Here is a 24,607-nt window from a genome sequence, read left to right as displayed (position 1 = left end):
CTCTTCTCGGCTTCTTTTACAATTTTTGGAAAACTATGTTCCGTGGTCACTAACTGGCTTAATCACTTGTCCTTGCTGTATTATTTGAAAGTATTCACAATTGTCTTGCAGTAAAATATTTTCCCTCAAGTACTACAAATGTGAATGTTGCACCCCCTAAGTTGGTGTTAACTTAAGTTGGATTTGGCTGACTCACAGTTGTTGATGCTATGCAGGCGCTTTATACGAAGGTGCAAACAAGGCTGTTTGCAGTTTGTGATCCTGAAGCCCATTCTAGTTGTAGTTACTTTTATACTTTATGCAAAAGGGAAATATGAAGATGGGAATTTCAACCCAATGCAATCTTATCTCTACATAACCATTATCTACACCTTCTCATATTCGGTGGCACTTTACGCGTTGGTCTTGTTTTATGTGGCTTGTAGAGATTTGCTTCAGCCATTTAATCCAGTTCCCAAGTTTATCATAATCAAATCTGTGATATTTCTTACATACTGGCAGGTAGGGTACTGGAAGAATATCTATCTACAAATATGGGTGAAAAGAAAGTTTACTTGCCTTTTTCCCATATTTTGATGTTCCTCTTTTTATGTTACTTTCTGTTGCCCATCTCGCAAATATAGGAGATGTCCTGATTTCTCCCACAAGGATTCCCACGGTTCTTGCTCTAACTTGAATTTGGTGTTATCTGCCAATGGATTGTTCAATCCTACGTGCTTCACAGTTAACTTTTTTTCTTGCGGATGATCGAATGTCTGACCTGTCAACTTGGGTATGACCTGACTGTTTTGTTTGTAACATGTCTTATGCTGGCATTATCTTGTTAAGTGTTGATATCCTCATTGATAGAGATGATTGACAGCAGATGAGACTGCATGCAGAAATCTTCTTCTAGCAATGAAACTGCCCATTCTGCCTGTTTCTCTTGCATATCCATCAAACTTGCTCAGAATTTGTTCCTCTACCATCTAACACCTGCAGAATTCTGCAAGCAGGCTGTATCCACAGCACTTGTAAGATCCGAAATAGATAAGAGCTTTTATCCTAATGATCTATGGCTGGATCATTTTATTTAATAATTAGACACATTAGCTTTCCATCTGTAATGCAATCTGATTCCTCTCAATTCTTCTGTCTACAGACATCTATTTGTTACCCTGTTCCTCCAAATCCTGAGTTAATCAAATCACTGCAACCATGCAGCCACCATTACTTCCATATTTATTTTCTCATCAATGCTTGAACTGAAGATAGATGAAGTCCACTAGGATGTTGTGATCATACCAATAAGTAATTATGTGACATCTCTCTACCAGAGCTGTAACAATTGCAGAAATTGTGGACTTCTTCCTTTCTGTTATCATTATAGTTAGAATGTTTCTATTTTGATTGTTTATCATTGGTTTCTGCCTAATGCTGTCTGAGTATGTTTTGTTTAAGCCTTATGGAAGAGGCATGGCCTTGATTGCCTTTTCTGTAATATTATTATATTTGCAGTCATCACAAGTAAACAAACTAGAAGGAATCACTTTTATCTGGTTTATGTGGAGCTTGGTATCTCTTGGTGGGGAAAACCTGTGTGCTGAGAAATGTGACTATGGTGTTACAACTTTCTTCTTGCAGGGCGTTTTGGTTTTTCTTGCTGCAAAGTCTGGATGGTCAAGTGATACCGAGGAAGCTGCAGATTTTCAAAATTTTTTAATTTGTGTTGAGATGCTTATTGCTGCTGTTGGTCATTTCTATGCTTTTCCCTATAAAGAGTATGCCGGTGCAAATATAGGTGGTAACCGGGGCTTCACTGCAAGCCTTGCACATGCCTTGAAATTAAATGACTTCTACCATGATACGGTACACCAGGTAACCGTTGCAAATTAAAGCATATATTGACTCTGCACAAAGGCTTCTTGGAGTCCTATTCCTGCTATCTTGATACAAATACTTATAATCTCCATATTCATTTTCATACAGTTTGCACCAACCTACCATGATTATGTGCTCTACAATCCTAGTGAGAGTGATGATGGAGCGAAGAAGTACAGGGCACGAACTTTTGTTCCAATTGGTCCAGAAATGGATACAGTTCGAAGAAACAAAAACATTTTTGGGAGTAAGTTGGAAGACATACAGTTATCCAGTCTCTCATCTTCAGGAGGCAGCACGCCACAAAATTCTGCTCCGATACAGAACACTGCAAAATCAGAGGCAATGAGCTCTTCGCTGCTCATGGATGCATCAAATTCCGTCTCCACACCCTATGATCTCTCCCTTGTTGACATAGACATGTCTAATTACCCAGCAAAAGTGCCTGCGGCTAATGAAGGCGGGACAAGGTGACGTGTGTGAATTTGCAGAGCATCTGCACATTTGTATGTCTCATTTCTTTTAACACTAGAATGTTGTCTCCATTAGGACTAGGACTTGTACATGTAGGATAATGTGTTTCGACCTCTTTTTAGCCACACGGAATTAGATGTTGGTTGAGCATAATGCCCTTTGACACCACTGTTTAAACTTGACATCATTACTGTACATGAAAGGCTTATTGTGGTATTTAATTGTCTGTAGTCGTCGAAAGTCGTTTCTTTGTTCTCTTTTTCCTTTTATTGTGGTATCGATTTGCTCCCTTTGCGTTCATTCGACAGACATATGCGTGCTTTTTATGCTGGTCCCTGTTGAAACTCTGGGATTTGTGCTTTTTTTTTTTACAAGAAGCTGCTTCAATGAATTCTGTCTGCTTTCATATCCAGTTCCTTGTGATTTTATTTAAATTCTTTTCGAAATAATCAGGACCTTGTGTTGTGCATGTGTTGATGACACCCTATGAGGTTATGTACATGGTTTCTTTCTGAATTTTGTAAAATTACAACTATATTCAAGAAGGGTATATTTGTAATTATCTTATACCCCTATTCAAAAGCAAAATTTATACAAACTTCCCTTGAAAAATGTTGTACTAAAATTTCTTATGGGTACAGCTATAATTTTGTAAAAGGTGGAGAGTATTTATAGGATCTAACCCCAAAGGTGTTTGTAATTTACCCCTAATTTAAAAGGATAACACTAACATCCTCTAAAAAATAATTAAATTTATGCTAATTATCCTTGCATAATAGTAACTGCAGAAATTCTCAATCACCTTAAAAAGTGGCCAGAAAGAGTAATGAGAAAAAGTGACACTCCGATACTTAAGTTAGTATTGGATTTATGAGAAAAATAATCGTAAGAAATAAAATGTAATGAGAAATCGTGATAGAGCAAGCAATTTCGTGAGAGATATTGTGCTAAGAATGCAATTCGAATGCTAAAGTAGGAATACAAAGTTGTCTTTCAAATTCTAGAGGGAGTCCCCGTAGAGGGATTGAAGGTGTCTCTATTAATGGACTGAAGTTGTCCCTGTTGGTGGACTAATGGTGTCCCTATTGGAGGATTGAAAGGTATACGTGCTAGAGGATTGAAAGTATGTCTCCCGGAGGGTCAAAGATGTCCTTATTTGAGGGGTGTTGAAATGATAAATTGATTATTATTATTATTTTTTTATTAATGTAATGTGCTGGTTTATATATCTTTCTTTAATTTATAATATATTTTAAAGCGTAAAAGAGTATTTCTCTTATGCACGTAGTGACGACGTGCCACAACGGCTAATATAATTAAATAATAACAGCTCCTGAAGGTTTGGTGCAATTACACATGCTTCATGTTGTCTGTCTAACAAATAGACCCTCTACTAGTTAAAGTTCACTGAATTTATTGATATCAGCAAAACAAATCTAATAAAAAAATATATTTACCACCGACTAACTTATTACTAGTTTATTGTTGGTTAAATAATTTTTGTTCTAACCAAACTATCTTTATACATCTTTATACGTTAATATATGTAAAGAGGTATATTTTTACCTTAATTTAATTAAAAAAATTTATTTAACATACAATAAATCAATAATAAAAAAATATGTTTCCTTAATGACATAGAATTGTGAAGAAAATTCCACACTCATGCTTTGCTCATTATTATTATTGTTATTTTAATTGCAACGTCACACTACCTAATTATTCAAATTCACATGTAGCCTTTATATTTGACTCTATATAATAATTAATATCTTAAAATAACATCACGCTCTTAATAAAATAAAATAAAATAATTTCACCACGTGTGAAGTCATAATATCATATCAACCCCAATCTTCCCTCTCCACCTCTCAAATTTATTTATTTTTCTTTGGTGAAAAATAATTTTCGTAGTTTCAACTTCGATCACAAAAATAATGTTTTTACACCCAAAAATAGCTAATAGGAGTATTTATTTGGTAACGTCGAATAAAAAATTTCATATGCTAAAATAATATATCGAATACTAAGTTGAATTAATCAATTATGTCCCGATAATTATTGATTTTCAATATTTTGATTTAATTTTCAATAAAGTAACTTTTTGTAATAATTAAATTGTTAAAGATTAAATATTAAAAATAATAATTAAATTTCTCATTTCTTTTTTTTTATATATAAAAATTTAATAAATAAAATAACAAAAAATTATATATAAATAATTAATACGTAAATATGTTCATAGAAATTAAATATAACAATATGTAAAATTAATGTTTCAGTATTCGATTGGGTACGGTACGATAAACACAAATACGAAATTTTTAAAAAAACAAATACAAATACTGAATCAAAATTGTCGGATGGATTTTGGTAAGTACTAAATTTTTTATTTCGACTCAATACGATGATTGATTTTTCGATTGTAAACAGGTCTGGCTGCTAATGGATTACATATTACCGTAAATGCATCCTTCAACACTTATGAAATCGAATACGCATGACTCTCGTTCTTACCAAATGAACCAACATACGTCGTACACCTTTAAGAGAATTTATTAAATAAATTTTACTGCCCACGCCAAAAAAATAAAAAAGAAAAAGTCCAAATAGTGATAAAACGAAGTCAAAAGCGTGTTGTTACTGACAGTAAGAAGTACAAAACGCCAAATGCGACTTCCACGACTTTCCCACCTGGTCGCTGAAGCGAAATAAATAAATACTGCTTTGCTATGCTACCACCAAACCCTTTTATATAGCCCTCCTCCTTTTCCCCCCGCTCGCTCTCTCTCTCTCCCCTACACCCCCAACTTTCTCTCTCTAAAACTATAGAGAGATACATGCTGTATCTATACCCATGGCGGCCAATTACACTAATTCCATGGCGCCGGCGTACAATATGTTCAGGAACGAGACGACGCCGGGCTACACAGAGCTGGAGAAGCGGCAGTTGTTCCTGAGAAGCTATCAGTTCTCTCGGAAGCAGAGCGCAGGGGAGAGAATCAGGAAGTCTCTCTTCAGAGTGAAGAAGGCGATCTGCGTTCGCCTTAGATCGGTGAGGAAGCTGAGGAAAATGCTGTGGTTCAACCTCAGAAATGGCTTCTTTCTCACCACCAGGAGAAGAAGGTTTTTTCGGCGCCTCAATCACCACCATAGTAATTACTTTTGCCCTAGTTCTTCCAGAGGAATTTCTTCGCACTCTTCCTGTTTCTGGTAGGATACAACCTTTTTTTTATTATTTGTTATTTTTTATATTTCTTCTTTTTAGGTTCTTTTATATATATATATATATACAAAAAAAAGTTGTGTAAAATTTTCATGTTGATTTGTTCATGAAACAGTAGTTAATTTGCTACAGCAGTTTATCTGCCAGTATAGATATGTATAAACAAATACACACACAAACATGTGCGCGCGCGCGCGTGTGATCATTGACTCTGGTGAAGTATTTGATGAGATATAGGGATGGCACTGATAGCCATAAAGATTTAGTTTAGAAGGTAGGTAAAAAGAGCTCTACGCTCAAGAAACGCAAATCTGTGCTGCTCCCATTGGACATGAATGGTAGAAAGCTTCTACGGAATTCAACACTTTCTGGATCCAGACAAATATGTTATATAATATTATTACTATTATTATTATTTATTGTTTTGGTCATCTGAAATATTTTCTTTCCTTTTCATTTATATAAAATTTTTTATATGGCAAGGGGATGGTTTTGTTATTCAAAGAGAATACATATTGCACAAGGAAATCATTTATTGCACCAAAATATATGGAATTCTTTTTTTTTTTTTTATCAAAATTCTGATTATTTTCCTTAAGTAGTGATGCATGATAAGCAAATTAATTTTCCTTAAAAGTACTAGTTATTTCGATACATGTACTTACTTTCAAATAATTTTATGACGGTATGATTTAAAAATATCAATTTATCAAGAAATTCAACCTTTGTCACTATTAAAAAATAAATTTGTAAACAATCCGTCAAGTGAAACCCACCACGAGCTTCACGTGATATATGATTGGAATGAGTTGTAGGATTCGCCAATACTTTCATTTGTCTAATTGAAGATCATTATGAAATTTGATGGCCATCGTCTAGACTCGCGTCATAACACGTACCCGAGAATTTGAATTGTGAATATGGGACGATGGTATTCAAATGGTTATATGAAATTTCACACGTTTTTCTTGCAATTGAGAACTTTTACTTGTAAATGTCAAGAAAAGAGAGAGAAAGTGGGATGTGCAACAAATTCTTGATATATGGCATATCTTTTAGGTGCAGAAAAGGAGCAATGAATTAAAGGGGATTCATGCATGATGCATCGTTTTCAGGTCTGACTACATAAATATTAGTTATAAGTAATTGGTTCATAGGTACCTCAAGAATGTGAAAATCCACACACATGCATGGAGTAATTGTGACTACTCCCCAACTCATAACCTTCACTTTATACGTAAAAAAGGTAGTAGCTGTAAGTAGTTTTTAAGTCATTGACATTAAGAGTGATGAGTGATGGATCTCATTATTAAACTAATAATGATTGTCAACCGCCCGCATTTGGATCATCAATTCACACATGTATTAGATCACAATATCGCAACTCATCAACACCCGCGCGCCCCTTCAATTTCCAGTTAAGCTGCCGAAATTATGAGTGAATTGTTGGATGGACATGATTATCAAGAAAGTATCGATAATTTCTCATATAAATAAAAAATATTCGTATCAAATCTCACATACCCTTTTATTTATTTATGTGTAATTGCTTTCTACAGAAATTTTGATGGTACCAAATTTATTTCAATTTATTCTAAATCTTTACATATTTTAATTTTTTCTTTTAGTGAAACGTCTAAGAATATCATGTAATTAATTCTTGTAATATATTATTATATAGTTTCTCGAGATCACTTGGGTACGTACGTACTGCTAATCAAAGTTTAAAAAGTTATAAATGTGAAAAAAATAATTAAAAATTTACCATATCATTATACGACAAATTAGAACACCACTATAATTTAATTTTATGCATAGTGATGCCTTACAAGATTGACATTTGGATATTTGCATGAATATTATTTGTTACAACTTCCTCTTTTATCTCTCTCAAATATTAATATTTTTCTGATGTAATGTGTAATTAATTATATCTCAAATATGCTATCATATTAATTAATATTTTTTCTTGTTTCAATAAAAATAAAATCCAATTAATTAATTATAATACTCAATCTTAACACATGCAACTGTCAATATTAAATTAGTATAGAGGACTGAAACTGATACACTACCGTTAGTATAATTAAGATTGATTAATTTAATTTCTAGGTTAATTATTTAATTAATTTTATACTCTTAAACATATTTACCGTTGATGAAGCCAGAGGAGAACATGCATGCTTCATTCTTTAAATCAACTTGCCGCATGTACTCCATTACAATATATGCTCACTTCTTTTTTTTTAAGTGAAAATTACAACCAACTTCGTATAATTATGAATATTTTTTATTGTTTATAAAATTATTAATATTTTCTTGATTTTAACGGTAGTCTAATAATTAGATCAATCAGCTAGGTGTTTATCCATTATTATGGTAAACTGATCAAAATGTGGATTAAAAATTATAAGTTTATTGATTTTTCTTGGACTAAGTGGATAATTTTTTTATAATTTTTAAATTTTTTTATCCACCCTGCTTGATTTTTTATAAGTTTTAACTTTTTTAAAAATACAATAAGGGTAAAGTTGATAATTTTATACCTCAAAATCCAAAGATTACATAATTTCTTCAAACATCAGGGGTGTATTTGTAATTTCTTAAATAGAGGATGTATTCATAATTATGACAAATCTCATGAAGGTTGTTGTAGTTTATCCTTTTTTTTTTACATATAAGTCGATTACAATTACATTATAAAAGTCAATTATTAACAAATAAGAAAAAATGCAAGCACTCTTGTGATATTACAAATGAACAAATTACCTTGTCATAAAAATATAGCAATTTACTCCCTATATTTTTTTCTTAAAATGCAACATTTTATAGGGGGATAATTTGCTCACTTACAATATAGATAGGAGGGTTAAATTGCATTAGACCCTTAACAAATATAGCAGTTAACATATAAATAATCGACATGAATTGTCTATAACTAATAATCAATAGGTACTATTAGAGTAGAACAACAGTACTCGCACATTGATGAGATTTAAACTCGGGACCTTATAGTCATGAAATATTAGATTTGTCAACTGAATTAATCCTGATTGATATCGCACTAGAAAAAAAATGACTATTGGCTACAATTTTAATAGCTATGGATTAAAAATTAATAGTGATAAATAATTTTTATTGACCACGGTTAAATAAAACTGATGCAAAAATATAGATTTTCCACAAAAAAAAAATTATTTATCATGACTAATATTTTAACTACCCACACAGATACCAAAGCCAACTATTATTGTATGGCTATGATCAATAATTACTTGCTATAATTATTTTATTTTTAACCATAACAATTAACCACGATTAGGTATTGTACTTTTTGTAGTGTCAATTAATTGGAGTGTAGGAATATTGTGAAGTTGAAGGCAGATTTGTAACATTTGTAAGGTTAAAAGAATTGGATTTATTGCCCCCAAAAGAGTTGACTATGAGGCAATTTTATTTAAAACTTGTGAATATATTTGATTTGCTTTATGTGAATTTTTACCATAATTTAGTATTTTATTATTTCTTATAATTAATATTAAAAATTATAAGGGTTTCGGTTTATTAGGGACTAATGCAAAGTAAAACCTGAAAAATTCTTGATTAAGTAAATTTTATTGTTTTAGTCAATATTAAAGATTCTACCACGGATTTCCTAGGAGAATATTTACATGCAATTATTACTAAAATTTGAACTTATTATAAATAAATTCATTGATTTTAAAATTTATATCAATACTTATAGTCATATTTTTTATAAATTAAAATCGTAGTAAATTATTTTTATTGGTCACAGTTAAATAAAACAAATACAAAAATATAGGTTTTCCATAAAAAAAATTATTTGCCATGATAAAGAGCCATGGTAAAAATATTTGTCATGACTAAAAGACATGACAAATGTTTTAGCCACCCTCGCAGATACCAAGGCGAACAATCGTTGCATGGCCGTGGCTAATGACTATTTGCTATGGTTATTTTGTTTTTAATCATGACAATTAGTTATGGTTAAATATTATGTTTTTTGTAGTGTTGATTGATTGCATATTTTTTAAATGAGGATATTCTAATAATAATAACAAAATAGAATATATATATATATGAATATATATATATATCTGCTTTACAAATTCTAATTATGAGTTACAAATTCTAATTAGGCAAGTGACTTTTAAAAAATATATATATAATTTTAGTCCTATAATTATAGGTGTGTGGTACTGGTCCTCTTTGCAATTGAGAACTGTAATTTAAAAAAATTAGAACAATTAATTCAGATGTCACAAGAAAAATATTAAACTCTCATATTTTGCTGAATTGACATTCTTACCCCTGTGGTATTTAGACAAAAGTGTTACCCCTATAGTATAGGGCAAAAATTGCATTCCCCCTACGTTCCTCATGCCACGTCAGCGAAAGTAGCTGAACAAAATTAAAAAATCCAATTTAATAAGTGATAATTTAGCTTTTTCCGACCAGATTTAGATTAAATCTGCAATTCTTTGTTTTTTCAAAGTCCTTAATTATAATTTTTAAATTCAAAGATCGAAAATGCTACCGTTCTATAATTAATAGACTAAAATTGCTAAATATTATAATTGTTGAGGGGCAAATTTAATTTTCTTTCTCGTATTTTACTATTTAAACCCCATAAAAACATTTATACAGATTGAACTAACTATTTAGTGTGAGATTACTTGAACATTATTGACAGAACACAAAAGTAGTCTGCAGATTATGGTATTAATTACTGCAAATCATCAGAAGAACCTAAATATTCAAGAAAGAAAAAAGAGGCACAAATGAGCATCATGTAATAGTAAATACAACAAACAACATTAGTAGAAACAAAAGTTTTGTCAGATCAAACATTGTAACAGTACTAGAACACATATACACACACACACACAGAATCAAGATTCACACAAATGTTAAAAGTATATATATATCAGTTTATGATCAACAACTAAAATTGTAAGAGACATATATATATATATATATATACAGGTAGTGATATTGATGGATCATAGAAAAATTAGTATGGTGGGAGTCCACCAAGTCCAGCTTTGGAAGAAAATCCAGTGATGAAGAGAAGATAAGAGTCCTTAAGGCTGAACTGGGATGTAAGAATTGGAAGCTTCCCCATCTTGATCTTGAAAGCTGTTTTCTTAACTTTGTTGGTGAGCCTGAGATGATGTTTCATCGTCAGATGAGCAGCTGCCCCCTTCTCCTCCGGTGTCTCGGCTTCTTCGTTGATCGTCTCCAGCTTCATTTTCAGTATTTCTTCGATGTCCATTCTTGATTCCGTTCTCGTCTTGTTCTTGTTCTTGTTCTTCTTATTGCTCTTGCTGCCCATTCTCCACCACATTTTGCGCGACCCTTTTCTCATCCTACGCACGCCCGTTTTTACTACATTAGAACTGCATAAGTTCTTGGCAAGAACAACTTTGGGATATCTCTCCTACACATATATAAGGGGGTGGCAATTTTGGTTCTACACAAGTTGATTTTCGAGATTTAGTCCTGTAACTTTAGAAATTTGGTAACTTTCATCCTTTTTTGGCCAATTTGATCAGAAAATTGCATGTGACTTGCACATCCCAATTTAATTGCATTTTTAGTCCTGCAACTTAAAGGGCTTTTGCATATTTAGTCCTATAATTTGAAAGAGTTGGTATGTTTGGTTCTTTATGAATTTATTTATAGGACTAAAATTGTAAGTTAATTGTAATTTTCGGTCAAATTAGTCGAAAAATGACTAAAATCATCAAAATTATAAAATTACATGACTAAATTGTAAAAATCAATTTATACAAGACTAAAAATACCGTCTTCAAAATTATAAGATTAAAATTGTAATTTTCATACAAGTAAAGGTGGGGATGAGGATCCTAAGAAGGTGGTAATGGTTATTTGAGCGTATTGGTTGAGGTAGCTAGAAAGTGGGGGTGAGAGGGGCATGGACAAGTTGTTAAAGGGTTGTGCTTTTGCTCTTTACAACTTGTCTTGATCATGACAAGCCTTTTTGTTTAGCATTTGTCCTATAAACTAGGGTTTTTCTTTGAACAAGATTGCTACCAAATTATCACAACTAATAGCAGCACCTTTGGGGTAGGATAAAAGTTTGCTTTAATCATTATGTGCATGTGTTGTATAATTCTTGAAAACTAACTACTTTCCTTTTATTTTCCCTCCATAACTTCAAGTAATCATGCAAAATAAAGTATATGAAACCCTAGCGAGTTTCATATAGGAATCATAGAGTGACATGTCTTATGGTGGTTGGACATGGTGATCACCCCCTAATTATTTTGTTGGATTACTGACTGCTGTGATGTGATACGTTGTTTTTACGTGTATATAGTTTTTCTTTTTAATATATATATATAATAAAGATAAATTATAGTGGTTTTCTTTAAAATTTGATATAACTACAAATATCTCATTTTTTGAGAAATTATAAATGCCCATCTCGAACGAAAAATAATTATGTAATCTCTAAACTGTGATGGAGAAATTATTATTTTACCCTTGTTGAATTTGAGTAGAGTAAGTAATCGATTTCACATATTAGTTCAAATAATTACTTTGAATATTTTAAAAAGTATATAAAATTATAATTCAAAAGGCCATTTTAATCTATTCACTACAAAATTTGAATGAAAACTTAATGGAAGCTAACAAAATAGGCTTTGAGTTGAGCGGACATTAAAACCAAAGGGTATTTGTAATTTTTTGAGCGATGGGGATGTAATTTATAATTGTGTCACATCTCAAAGGGTTTGGTTTTATTTTACGTTATTATAAATAAGAATAAAATATACAAACCAACGTACACATTATATTCTCAAAAAGAAAAAAAAAATCAACTTATGAATATTATTAACACGATAAAAAGTTGGTATAGTAGTGTCACAAACATATGTCTGTGATTGAAAAATGCATTTTTATTTATATATATTAATATAGATATAAAATTCAAAAGTCTATCTCTTTTAATTTTGAAATCATGCTCCCATGAAGTAAAATACATAACTCGTCCTTAAAAATTTAAGAGATTGGATGCTGACCCTAATCAAGAACGAATATTTTCCACATGTTTGTTATATGGATTTAGGCTTAGGATTTTGTAAAAAGTCTACAGCTTTATTTGGATTTGTTTGTTTTAGAAATTTTGCTCAATTTTGATTGCCTAATGGGAAAAGGGCGGTTTTCTTTTGCAATTGAAATATATGGTAGATAGAACTTGGTTGCAAAGAAATATAGAATAGAACAGCAAACGAGGCCTAGTTCCACGAGGCGAGGCCTAGTTCAGTTGACGAGATTAAGGCCCTATGATTTTAGAAGTTATGATTTCAAACCCCGTTATGTGCGTGGGATGTTGTTTAGTGCATAGTAGGAGTTGTTGTATAATGTAATAGCAGATGTAGGTGTTGTTCAGTATGTATATGATTATTGTAATAGTTTTTGTTAGATATTGATGTCGGTAGGATTGATTATAATTGTAATCAATTTATTTTAATTAATAATAGTTCATCGCTCTTGCTTAAAAAAAGAAGATAGAATAATTTAATGATTTTATACAATGTTTACTATGATAATTTGACGGTTAAAAAATGGATAAATTACAACGGACTTTTTTGAAGTTTTTTATATTATAAATATCTCCTTCTATTATTAATTTTTTTTCGAAATTATAAATATTCTAACAAATACCTTTTTGTGACGACAACCTATTATAGGATACCCCTAAAATTACAAATACTCTAAAAAAAAAACCCATTATAATTTACTCATAACAAATCTGTAAACTGAGCTGTTTACATGGTATGATAATTTTTGGGATAATTTTTTTTTTTTTAAAAAAATATGCTTATAAACTCAATCGATAAAAACTATGAGCAATTTTTAACTTATTTTTAGCCAGAGTTTAATGATTAATTCATACCTAACAATAAAATCTAATACGATAAAAGGTCAAAAATGAATACTAAATTTTTGGAATCAGAATTTTAAAATCTAAATTCTAATATTACAATTTATATCTAATAAAATTTTAAGCTCCAAAGTCATGAAACAAAATATGAATTCTATAACTTCCCCTGTCCATGCAAGTCTAAATTTTGGGTTGGATGGATATAGACCTCACGAGTGGATATAGTTATCCAATAGTTTAAGGGGCCGTATTGGGCCCATTGATTTGAATTGGGTCTCAATTCACTACAATAAACATGACTTATCAAAGAGTTTGGGCCGTTATCCACCCTTAACAAATTGGGTAAACAAGGCCAAAATTAATCACTATGTTTTCCAACTTATTTCCGAAACAAGTCAAAACATACCCAATATTTATCATTATTCAAAAACACCTTATTTAGGTGTTTTTAACTGTTCTAGCATAAAAACATACGTACATATATACACACACACATATATACATAAATATATATAAAAAATGCATGATTTGACAATAAATAGTAATTTTTATCTCCCAAAATACAACATTAAACATATAATACTTATTTTAAATTATCTCCAAAGACATAATTTGATAATGAATAGTAATTTTTGTCTCCCAAAACACAACATTAAATATATAATACTTATTTTAAATTATCTCCAAAAATAAATCCAAACATACATACTATCTCTAACACACACTTATTTATCTTTGTTTTTCTCTCTCTATTTTCACAAAACACAACAAAACACTCAGAAAACAAATCCAAACATTATGAATATGTTTAGGAGTTGAATGAAAAGAGACTTGAATATTTGGTAAAATGTATTTTTTCGTCTCGTAGAAGAGAGGTTTTACACTTTTAGTCTTTTATTCTATTCAATTTTTTAAAAAGTCCCAATATTTTACTTTTTTTTTTCTTGCATTCAGTCACAATAGCCATGGGATATGGTGAAGTAAGCAAATTTAACTAAAAATTGAAATATGGTGAATAAAGTTGATGAGAAGTACAAAAATTTGTGACAATATACTTAGAGAGAGTTTAGAAGATAGTTTTGAGAGTAAGAGAGTCGTCGCCCATCTAGAGGGACTAAGTCTGTATTTATAGGGGAGTGCCCCGTCAGCTAGGGGTTATCCCATTCTTGAGGTTTTTGCGAAGGTTCGTTGAGATGGTAGGATAAGGGATAAGATAGCCTTTCCGCAATTGAATGTGCATTAGTAAGAGTCTTCTTCAGCTTGGGAGACCCTCGTTTGTAAGGAGTTTTTTTCGCCAGGGAATCCTTCTTGCTCATGATGGCCTCATAGGACTGATGTGGTTCGAGGTGGTTGTTGAACCTGGGTCAATTGAGTGTCACGTGGGAGAGTAGGTTGCCATGTCTATTTGTGTTTTTGGGTCGAACGTCTTGTTGGATTGTAACCATTGATCGAATCAAGAGATGTCCTGAGCCTCCTCCATTCTTCCTGGGCTCCTTGACTTCTTGGACTATCTGGGCTTATTTGTCTAGATTGTGGGCTGGGCTGTGGGTTGGACCACCCTAGACACACATCAATCATATACCTTTTTTAATTTCTCAATTTAAGAACACATTTAGCTAGAAAGTTTAAAATCAAGAGCTCTGATGCGACAATTTCACACAATCAATAAAATTAGAAACCCCAAAATTTAACCGATACGTATATTACATGTGTCACTTTTCATCCGATTTAACATTTTCTAGCCAAATATGTTATTAAATTGAGAAATTTAAAAAGGTCAGGACTAATTACAACGCGACAATATGGAGCTATTCCAATACTCACTTGAGACTATTCACCGTAGATTCCATCGGGTGCTTTCTGCATTGTGCGCTATGGCACCCGCACTAATCACTCGCCCCAATTTTGCAGACACTCATCCAAGGGTGGCTAGCAATCCAGATTTCTACCCATACTTTAAGGTATAAGTTGTATCATCAGGTCTACTAGAGTTCGCCTTGCATTGTTGACTCTTTACTTGCCAAATATTTAAGAAAATATGTTAGATCATTAATATTCAATATTTTGTTTTGCTTATTATTATTGTTATTCATAATATAGCATGCAACTAATATTACTAATAATTAATATTGTCACATACTACTAGGATCAAATAAGTATAATATCAAATTAAGATCATTATATATATATATATATATTCTTATAATTATTAATTACTTTTATCAACAAAAATTATGTTTATCTAATTTTAATGCAATAAGACCTAAAATTTTCTTTATCTAATTGAATCAACAACAAACATTTAAAGCACATCTTAAATGGTGAATATGAAAATAGACGATTAGCGGAAAAAAATAAATTTGACAATTTTAATATTATCACTAATTATATATATTTAGTAACAAGAATATTTATTTTGTTACTAGCTGTTAGAGCACGTCATTCCGATGTTCATATAATAAATAATCTTTTTTACGGTTTAAAATATAATATATATATTTAAATAAAATATATTGATCCGGGTCGAAATCTACGCGATCTCCTTGGTTGATCTCCCGAGTGGTTTGAGGTCGCTCCTTCCCCAGACTAAGTGATTGGGCCCTGAGAAAAGAAGCAGATCGTTAGGCTTGCTGGGGTGGCCCCCAGCTAAGGCCCTCCGATGCCTAAGTCAGTGTTTGGTTCTGAGGTCGAAATATGGGGTCGCTTAGAAACACAGCGAGCTGAAGCGACCTGAAGGTAAAATGCGGTCAAGACGACGTACCTTTAATGCACTGACTGGGAGGTATTTATAGAGAACCTGGGGGTCTATTGATCCGCTATGCGCGTGCCATGTATCTCAGGTCGTCGCGACCCGACCTGGTAAATGAGGCGCGGGTCATGCTGGCAAACTTGCGATCTTGGGCCCCATCAGGGGCAAAGTTGTCTTTTTATGAGAGAATAGGATTTTACCCACATCATATATAAATTAATATATCATATTTAAATAAATAAATTAGTAAAATTAACTTAGAGATATTATCAACACAAAAAATTGATGTCGCGGTGTCACGAACCGTTATTTATAAATGAAAATTATCTTTATCTTTTATATACATTAGTGTAGATAGATAGTATAAATATATATTAAGAATAAGAATTTGAGTTTGGGTGGTTGAAATATACATAAGGGATATTTTTGGTAATTTAAAAAATTGGTGTCGCAGTGTAAATAAATAGGGTTTTCTTTTTATTAGTATAGATATAGATAATAATGAATTTCATAATTTTAATAATTACTATTATTTTGTAAAAATTGCTATTAGTAAGAATTAAGTATAAAAAAATATGTACAAAGTTGTTACTAAATGTAATTAATGACACGTATATAGTGACGACCTGAAATAGTTGTCGTTGTATTGTATTGACACTATACATGCGTTACTAATTATATTTTGCGATAACTTTATATACAATTTTGTCACTAATAATTACATGATGGTAAGATAAAAATTATATATATTTTTAGTGATAATTAAAATCGTCACTTGATATTTTATCACTATATCATATTTTCTTACAGTAACATAAGAAAAGCTTAATTATTATTTTTATATTAACATAATTTTCGAATAGGATAAATTACAACGAGCTCTTTTAATATTTGACATAATTTAAAAAATTACAAATACTTTTATGACATTTGATAAAATTATGTAATTATTGGATAATTACATAAAAAAATTAATAAATTAAATTAATTATTAGACATTATTAAAATCAAGAGAATATTGATAGGTTTTTAACAATAAAAGAAATGGATAGTTATATCATACATGTTGAAAGTCGATTGTAATTTACCGTTTTTAGAATATTGTGATTAGGATCCGTAATCAGGTGGAGGTTATATTTGCCAAGCACGATACACCATCCAATTAATCATGGGGGGATGTGATTGACAAGAAGGACACGTGGCAGAAACCCAGTTGGGGAGTTCTCCTACATTCACACATACCACTCCATGAAAATTTCCGAAAGAAAAACTGGGATGTAATTGGCATCCCTCACGCAACGCAAGCTGTGATTGCCCGACAAAGGCTGGCGTTAAAAACGACAAAAACCCACTTCTCTCTTTCTCTCCCCTCTCTGCAATTTCTTTTGTTGCCAACAATCCTACTGAAATTGACTTCCCCAATCTTTACAACTTCTGGACACGCTTGATGAAGCCATCAACACTGTCACTATCAGGAGAAAACTTTCGTATTGTTACGCGTATTTCTTGACCCACATGTCGCGACGTGTTGTGCCGAGTAATGGTTACGATTTCTTGATCACATATATGGTTGCTGGGATTGTATTTTGATGTCTGAAAAAGAGCGGCGGAGAGGTGGTAACGGCGGCGGTGGTGGGGGAGGAGGAGGTGGAGGGAGCGGCGGCGCTGATGAAGAAGACGGAGAAGGGCCATCGGAAGCGGGGGACAAGGAGGAGAAATGAGCCTGAGGAAGCGGCGGACGCTGAGTTCCTCGGGTGAGTCACCTACAAGTGATCCTAACAGTCCAACGTTTACTTTTGACATGTTGAGAACTCTGATTGAGAAGAATGATTTTTACTCCAAAGAATGCAATACCAGTCTGGATGTAGATTGTTAAGTGAAAAATTTAGGAAGCAGAAGGATCAAGAATTGATTATCTGTTGTACATTGAGTTGAATTGTAGAGGAGTTGTTTTGGGCTTTTTCCAATGGTTCATGTGAGGGTGTTTGTTGTAAGAAATGCCCTGATTTTGTTGTCAATGACAGAGAAATTTAAGTTCTTTTATGAAAGATTACACGGAATGTGATCATATATATACATTGAACGAAATGTCTTTGCATAATTCGGAAGCTTCTGGTATGAAGTTTAGCAGATTCTTGTTGTTTTTCTTGGTAACAGAGTCGGTATACGCCTTCAAATTGTAGGACTTGCGCTAGGAGTTATGCGGAAGGAAGAGGAATTAAAATGCAGCAGAAAGATGGAAATGATCTTATTATACCAAAATATGAAGAGCTTGTTGGATTGTTTTAAGCATTTTGAAATCATGCCCTGTGATTATATATATATATATATATGTCTAACTAATTTTGTATGAATGCTATAAGGATGCACGTGAATCATACAGAGTCACCCTACAGTTCATTGGCAAGTTCATGAAAGACTACAGCCAAAGAATTTCAAATCCCTCGATTGGGATTGAGACTCAGGTGTGCAAGATTTTGTACGTTCTTAAATCTTGATGCCATTTTAAGTTTTTCTGTTCGCGGAATCCTTTTCGTCTCAGTTAATCTGATTCGTTTTTGATGTGTAGTAGCTTGCATTATCCTTCTCTTGTATTATGCCATTGTCTCTTTTCAGATTCCCCTGATCCAGAAGTATGGAAGTAGCGAATGTTGCATTATTTTCCATTAGTTTCTATGTTAAGGATTATGCAGTAGTATAAAAGTTTGAAATTAACTTTAAACTTGGTGTATTTATACTCGATGATTATGTTCTTCATCTACACACATGGATTATTTCGTGGAATTATTTTAAGTTGATAAAGAAGTAGTCCTGGAAACCTTCAGATGAACTATATAACCAGCCGTTTATCTTGAACGTCATAACAGTGATATTGGGTGGCAAGAAGTGTTGTAAATGTGCATTTGGAAGCAAATAAAAACTAGGCAAATCGAGGTGCATAACTGGTCCAGAGAAAGGACGTTAGTAATAGCTTTTATCAGGAAAATTGACAGGCATGTTTCTGTTCTCCTTGTTATCTGTTCTGCTCTTAGAAAGAGTTCCCGACTTACATTATCTATCTCCTTGTGTCATCTTGTTCTTCCCAATTATTGTGGCTCGTTACTCTCTTCTCAAGAGAAAGAGTTACTGAAATATGAATGTGTTTTGTACAATGATGTTCTTATATTAAGTGCTTTGATCTAAGAAATGCATTTATCACACCTATGGTTGATTTCATCCAAATCTTTCTGTGGAAGATGGTATATTGATATGTGATTTTTTATTGTTATAGCAACTGACGAAACTGCATTCACCCAAATTACTTATTAGACTAACGGATACTAGGGAATTCTAACATTAAACTTGGGTGGAATCCGTGAGTTTGTTGGTAGCCGAGTTGTGAAGTATCATGTTGCCATGAATTTAGAAGCCAACTATGATTGTACACCTAGCCCTTGACGTTTTTGTTGTCATTTTCAAATTAACTTAATAATCTTTAATATATCGACCCCCTTGTTCAAGGGCCGTCATTGTCAATTGTTACACTTAACTTAAGTATAGTAAGTCACTGATGTAAATCTATATCTTCAGTCCCTTAATTAGGGTTGATGATAGCCGGTAAGTCTTTTAGTCATGGAAATTGCTCTTATGAACTCCAGTGGCATCTACCTGTTTTCCGGCATTGTTTTGCTAATCCATATATTTCAAGAATTAGATGATCATAAAATGCCAACCAAGGTAATGCTCTCTCATTTCCCAAGGCAAGCTTTCTATGTGATCAAAATAACCAATTAAAAGAGTCAACTCGGAGACGGAGGGGAGGAAAAGTGAAAAGAAAATAAAGAATAATGGTATTGCTTACAATAAATCTCCCATTCGCAGATCAATCCAAATATCCATATTGTCCAATGGTAGATTTTCCGTGGAGGACTCAGCTTGAATCTGTGGATTAATAGTTTCTCTTTTCAGGTGGCACGGTGTGAAAGGAGGACGACCGTTCTTGCATGGGATTTCTGTTCTCCTTAATAATTAAACCATATTTCTGAGGGCAGTCGACTTCCTCTAAATTTATGGAAACAAAGTGCAAAACCGTCATGGCTTATCAGTGAAATATCTGCTGAGACTCAGCAGGTTTACTGAAAACTGAACTTTCATCTACCTACATGAAGAGCCTCAAGAAATGTGAAAAAATTTGTCTTGGAAGCTTTTTGTCTGAAGTGGCCAGGAGAGCTCTTGACAATCCAGTTTAAAAGGACACGGTCTTCCCACCAATTTCCTTGAACAGCAGCACGGTCGGTAACCTTCTATATCTGCTTCTACTCTTTGTTAGTTTCTTAAACTCCCATATAGTTACATGTTCTTGAAGTTGATTATCACATTATTGCATCCTGTGTTTCAGACAAAGTCATACGAATGTAGCTGCTACGTTCACCACATACATATGATGCTATGCTGAAGTTATGACTGTTAGCAGCAAACTAGTGATTGATTTGCGTCTCTTTCACCTTTGACAGGATACTGATGCTTGTAGTATTATGATTTCTTGACAGATGTGTATATGAATGTGCCTATGGACTTAAACGGACCCTTCTGCTGTTTTGGGACTATTAGTGTAATGAATGGGAATGTTACACCGTATCTTAACTTAGTTTTCGATCTCTGTTCATACGTTATATCGCTTCCCTGCTGTGATAATTTAGCCATGCTGGTTTAAGATTCTGAAAAACGAACATAATTTGACGCCTCTGATTGCCATTTGCAGTAAAAAGCAGCAGAAATCCATTGGTGAAGGATATGGTTCGACAGTCGGTCGACAAATGAATAATAAAGAAAATTGTTGGTGAAGCGATTGCAACATTGATGATTCGTATCTTGCTTTTGTTCTTGAGCATTGACATAAGCAAGCATTCCATATTGATTGAAGACAAGGAGTTTAAGGGGATTATAAGCCCCAAAGTCTTCTCTCCACAAAGAGTCGTGTGTGTTTTGAAGACAAAATCATGAGACTTTGAAATCCATGAAGACAAAATCGCGAGACTTTGAAATCCAAGACCTGACGTAGTTTGGGTGTTGAACTGGCCTGCTTAAAGGATGCCTAACTGGGCCATCTTTGGTTGGTTGGGCCGAAGGCCATCTGCCATTGGTGACTTGACATGGCAAAACGCGGGGGCGTTTATTCAATAAAATTAAATAAAAAAAAACATAAATTACAATGAGTTCTCTTGAGATTTGTTATAATTATAAATATCTCATCGTTTAAAAATTACCAATACTCTTATAATTTTCAAACAATATGATGTGTTTATAATTATGTCAAACCTTAGGAGAGTTCGTTATAATTTACCTTAAAAAGAAACCAAATTTAAGTGAGTTTTCACCAAACTATCACCAATTAATTATTGGATTTTTTTGGTATTTAGGTTTGAGATTTTGATAGATTGAATATTTTATTAAAAGTAAAGTATTAAATATCAAAAACTATAATTTTATTATCTATTTATTTATTTACTTTTGATAAGTAAACCAACAAAAAACAATATAAAATCAATTAATAAATATAAAATGCCTATATAAAAATCCAAGCATAAGATATAATATTTTGATATTCAGCACAATTCAATAAATTGAATATCAATTTTTTAATTAAAAAAATAATATTTCAAGTATTTAATTTTAATTTAATCCAATTAAATTATCAAACTGTAAACACCACAACCAATTATAAAAGAGTGATAGTACATATTCTTATACTATTCCCTCTTTTAAGAGGGGGAGAAAAAAGGGGAGATAGCATCTATTTGCTTTATGGAGAAGTAGTTATTTAATATGAGTGGAAGCCAGGTGTCAAGCCCCAACTTGACTGGGTAAAAGTGTCCAATTTCTTTCTCCACCAGTAAAAAAAATAAAATAAAATAATTCTAAATTTATCTAAATATTTAAAAAAATATTTTTACATATAAAATATAAACTTAATTTAAAATAAAATTTATATTAAAACTAAATTTTAGTAATTTACACCTTTTATTATAAATTAATTATTAAACGTATTACATTCTACATTTCCTAAGATATTTATAAATTCAGAAGGATGGTGCGGCGTTTTTTCGGGAAAAAAACTTGCAAAAGCAAAAGCAAAAAAAAAATAAATATAAATACATGCAAAATTTCATATTTGTTTTTAAAAAAATATTTTTGGAGCTCCTTTATTAATTTAATTAAAAATATTAAATAATTTTGAGACGAAAACCAAACATCTATCTTCATATTTATGTTTTCAACCTTTTTGTACCTGATTTATATAAAAAAATAAAAAAAAAATTGTGGGTCCCCCTTCATTCTTTTTATCTATTTTGTAGTGGAAAGAAAAAAAAAATTGGCATCCAAAGTTGCAAATTATCCAAAAGGAAAGGGTAAGGACAAGAATGAATGGGCAAGTAGGTGAAATGTGGGTAAGTAAAAATAAGTTTCGTAGGTCTCTAGAGGAGAGCTCAGTGGTTTAGGGCTAGTAAAAAGTCTTTTGTTTGAGATTTTGGATCCAAAATTTAGGTTTATTTTTAGGAAATAAAACAAGGTAATAAAGGGTAATTTATTTTATTTTTTTTAAATATTAAGGGATAATTTGTTATATGAATTTTTTTTTACTCGTTTTTCATATCAGATAGGGTAAATTGCATTTAACTCGAACAAATAATATGAAATCTGAAAAGCATGATGAGGATGGCAGCATGTGAGGAGGTCCATAACATTTTGGCCTTAGGTGGAGAGTTGGCATTGGAGGTATGGTCTCCCCTACACTACATACCATACCAAAATTATGGGCTTTTTTTACCCATCATTTAAAGAAGCATCATAAATAAAATTAAAGAGAAAATATGATTAATGAAGAGTTCTTTGTTTGGTTATTGAAAATGGGTATTTCATTGAATTTATTTAATATATTTCATAAGTTTAGGTATGTTATAAGATGTTCTGCAATTTATAAGACCTTTAATGTTATTTGAAAAAATATAAAGTTCAAATAATTTGGATAAAATAAGATTATGAAACTCATAAGATATTAGTTTCGATATTTCTGTAATTAACAATTAGACGAGTTTGTAAAAATTTTAAAAGTAAATTAAAACTCTTTTTTTTTTAAAAAAAAAAAAAAACTGAACTTATAAGCTTCCAGACACCCTTTGAACATATATTGCCGTATAAAGTTGAAGTTGGAGCGATTGAAAATACAATTTAATATTTATAATTTTATCAATATATAGTATAAATTAATAAAATATTTGTTTATAATTTTTGTCTTAAATCAACTTAGAGTCGGGTGTTTGCAGGCACTTACCAATTTTTTTATTAAAAATAACCTGAAAAGGTATTTTATTTTACAACTTCTGCTTTTGAACGATTGAATTAACATAATTTGAACTAAAAAGTATTAATACAGTTGCTTCCCAACTTTGAAGCTTATTAGCAAAATTATAGGTATGGAGTTGTTTTTTCGAACACTCAAATTTTAACTTTTTTCATTATTAATTTTGTCTGTAGACATTCTTAATTGTTACAACTGGTTAATTTACAACTTATTTCCACAATAAAAGCAGAAGTTATTACAAACTTTCTTCAATTTAAACAATTCAAAAATAAAATCTATAGAACAAAAATAATCTTTTTAAATTTATTTTCAATAATAACTGATTAACGTATATTCAAATCCATCAACATTTATTTTAAGCCCAACAAACACCCACTTAAAACAAGTGGGTTCACTGCAATTTCCTTTCTTGGTGGGTATTCACGTGCGCCCGTATCTCATTTGATTGGAAGTGGGTGTTAACTTTGTACGGAGTCCGCAATTTATTTGTTTGGATAAATTTTTTATTTAAATTTATTCGAATTAAATCAATTATAAAATAAATATATGTTATATAATTTGTTAAGAATCGATCAAACTTAGAATTGGATGAGGATTGATATATATATATATATTGTATATATATCCATGTTGGTTTCTTCCTCAGCTGACAAAAAGACCAAAATCATTTACTGGTTTTCATGCTGTAGCCCAACTGTCAAATTAACTATTTTTGGAAAGATAACTGTCCCTTTAATTTACTTTCTCTGTGGTAAGCTGGAGATCGCTCTTTCCATACTTGTATTATTATTATAGTGTAATAACATAGTTTATTTGCAAATGGTAAGTAGAGGGCTGTAGTTGGTCATAGGTGCCTGCCTCTACTTCGGGGGATGTACTGATGACTCATGCTTTGGTAGCAAAATCTTTTGTTTAATGGGAATGGTGGGCTCTCTGAGCAAGGGGGGCAGGGATGGGGGGTGTGTGTGTGGTCCCCATTCTTGGGTTTGGAAGGATCTGAGGAGGCGGTGATCAAGACTT

General features: G+C 31.9%; 4 protein-coding genes and 1 long non-coding RNA gene across 7 annotated transcripts in view; 4 read left to right on the top strand and 1 right to left on the bottom strand.

Moving 5' to 3' along the window:
• The window catches only part of LOC105172475 (transmembrane protein 184A), a 7,175-nt gene extending 4,541 nt beyond the window's left edge, over window positions 1–2,634 (top strand). For 2 of the 3 annotated variants that reach the window (XM_020697292.1, XM_011093919.2), the window contains exons 6-8: window positions 216–501; window positions 1,624–1,857; window positions 1,969–2,589. In XM_020697292.1, coding sequence (XP_020552951.1) covers window positions 216–501; window positions 1,624–1,857; window positions 1,969–2,334 — 886 coding nt within the window. In that variant the 3' untranslated portion in view covers window positions 2,335–2,589. Of the gene's footprint in view, window positions 1–215; window positions 502–1,623; window positions 1,858–1,968 lie in introns of all 3 variants that reach the window. The other variant, XM_020697293.1, reaches the window with a different exon arrangement.
• On the top strand, window positions 5,078–5,998 carry LOC105172474. Its single transcript, XM_011093917.2, has one exon. The coding sequence runs from the start codon at window positions 5,192–5,194 to the stop codon at window positions 5,549–5,551; it is 360 nt and encodes a 119-aa protein (XP_011092219.1). The 5' UTR covers window positions 5,078–5,191; the 3' UTR covers window positions 5,552–5,998.
• On the bottom strand, window positions 10,596–10,928 carry LOC105172809. The gene has a single exon (XM_011094386.1). It carries the CDS (start codon window positions 10,926–10,928, stop codon window positions 10,596–10,598), a length of 333 nt encoding a protein of 110 aa, XP_011092688.1.
• Window positions 17,964–20,980, top strand: LOC105172473. The gene is made up of 4 exons (XR_848653.2): window positions 17,964–17,999; window positions 18,609–18,710; window positions 20,194–20,516; window positions 20,624–20,980. It is a non-coding gene; the product is annotated as an uncharacterized LOC105172473 (long non-coding RNA).
• Window positions 24,223–24,607, top strand: part of LOC105172472 (phytochrome A) — a 5,347-nt gene continuing 4,962 nt past the window's right edge. Inside the window, exon 1 of the mRNA XM_011093916.2 lies at window positions 24,223–24,338. The gene's annotated coding sequence lies outside the window, so the exon portion shown is untranslated. The remainder of the gene's footprint in view (window positions 24,339–24,607) is intronic.

The sequence above is a fragment of the Sesamum indicum genome, linkage group LG10 (assembly GCF_000512975.1).
Source record: "Sesamum indicum cultivar Zhongzhi No. 13 linkage group LG10, S_indicum_v1.0, whole genome shotgun sequence".
Classification (NCBI taxonomy): Eukaryota; Viridiplantae; Streptophyta; class Magnoliopsida; order Lamiales; family Pedaliaceae; genus Sesamum; species Sesamum indicum.
This window is presented reverse-complemented; position numbering and strand designations above follow the sequence as displayed.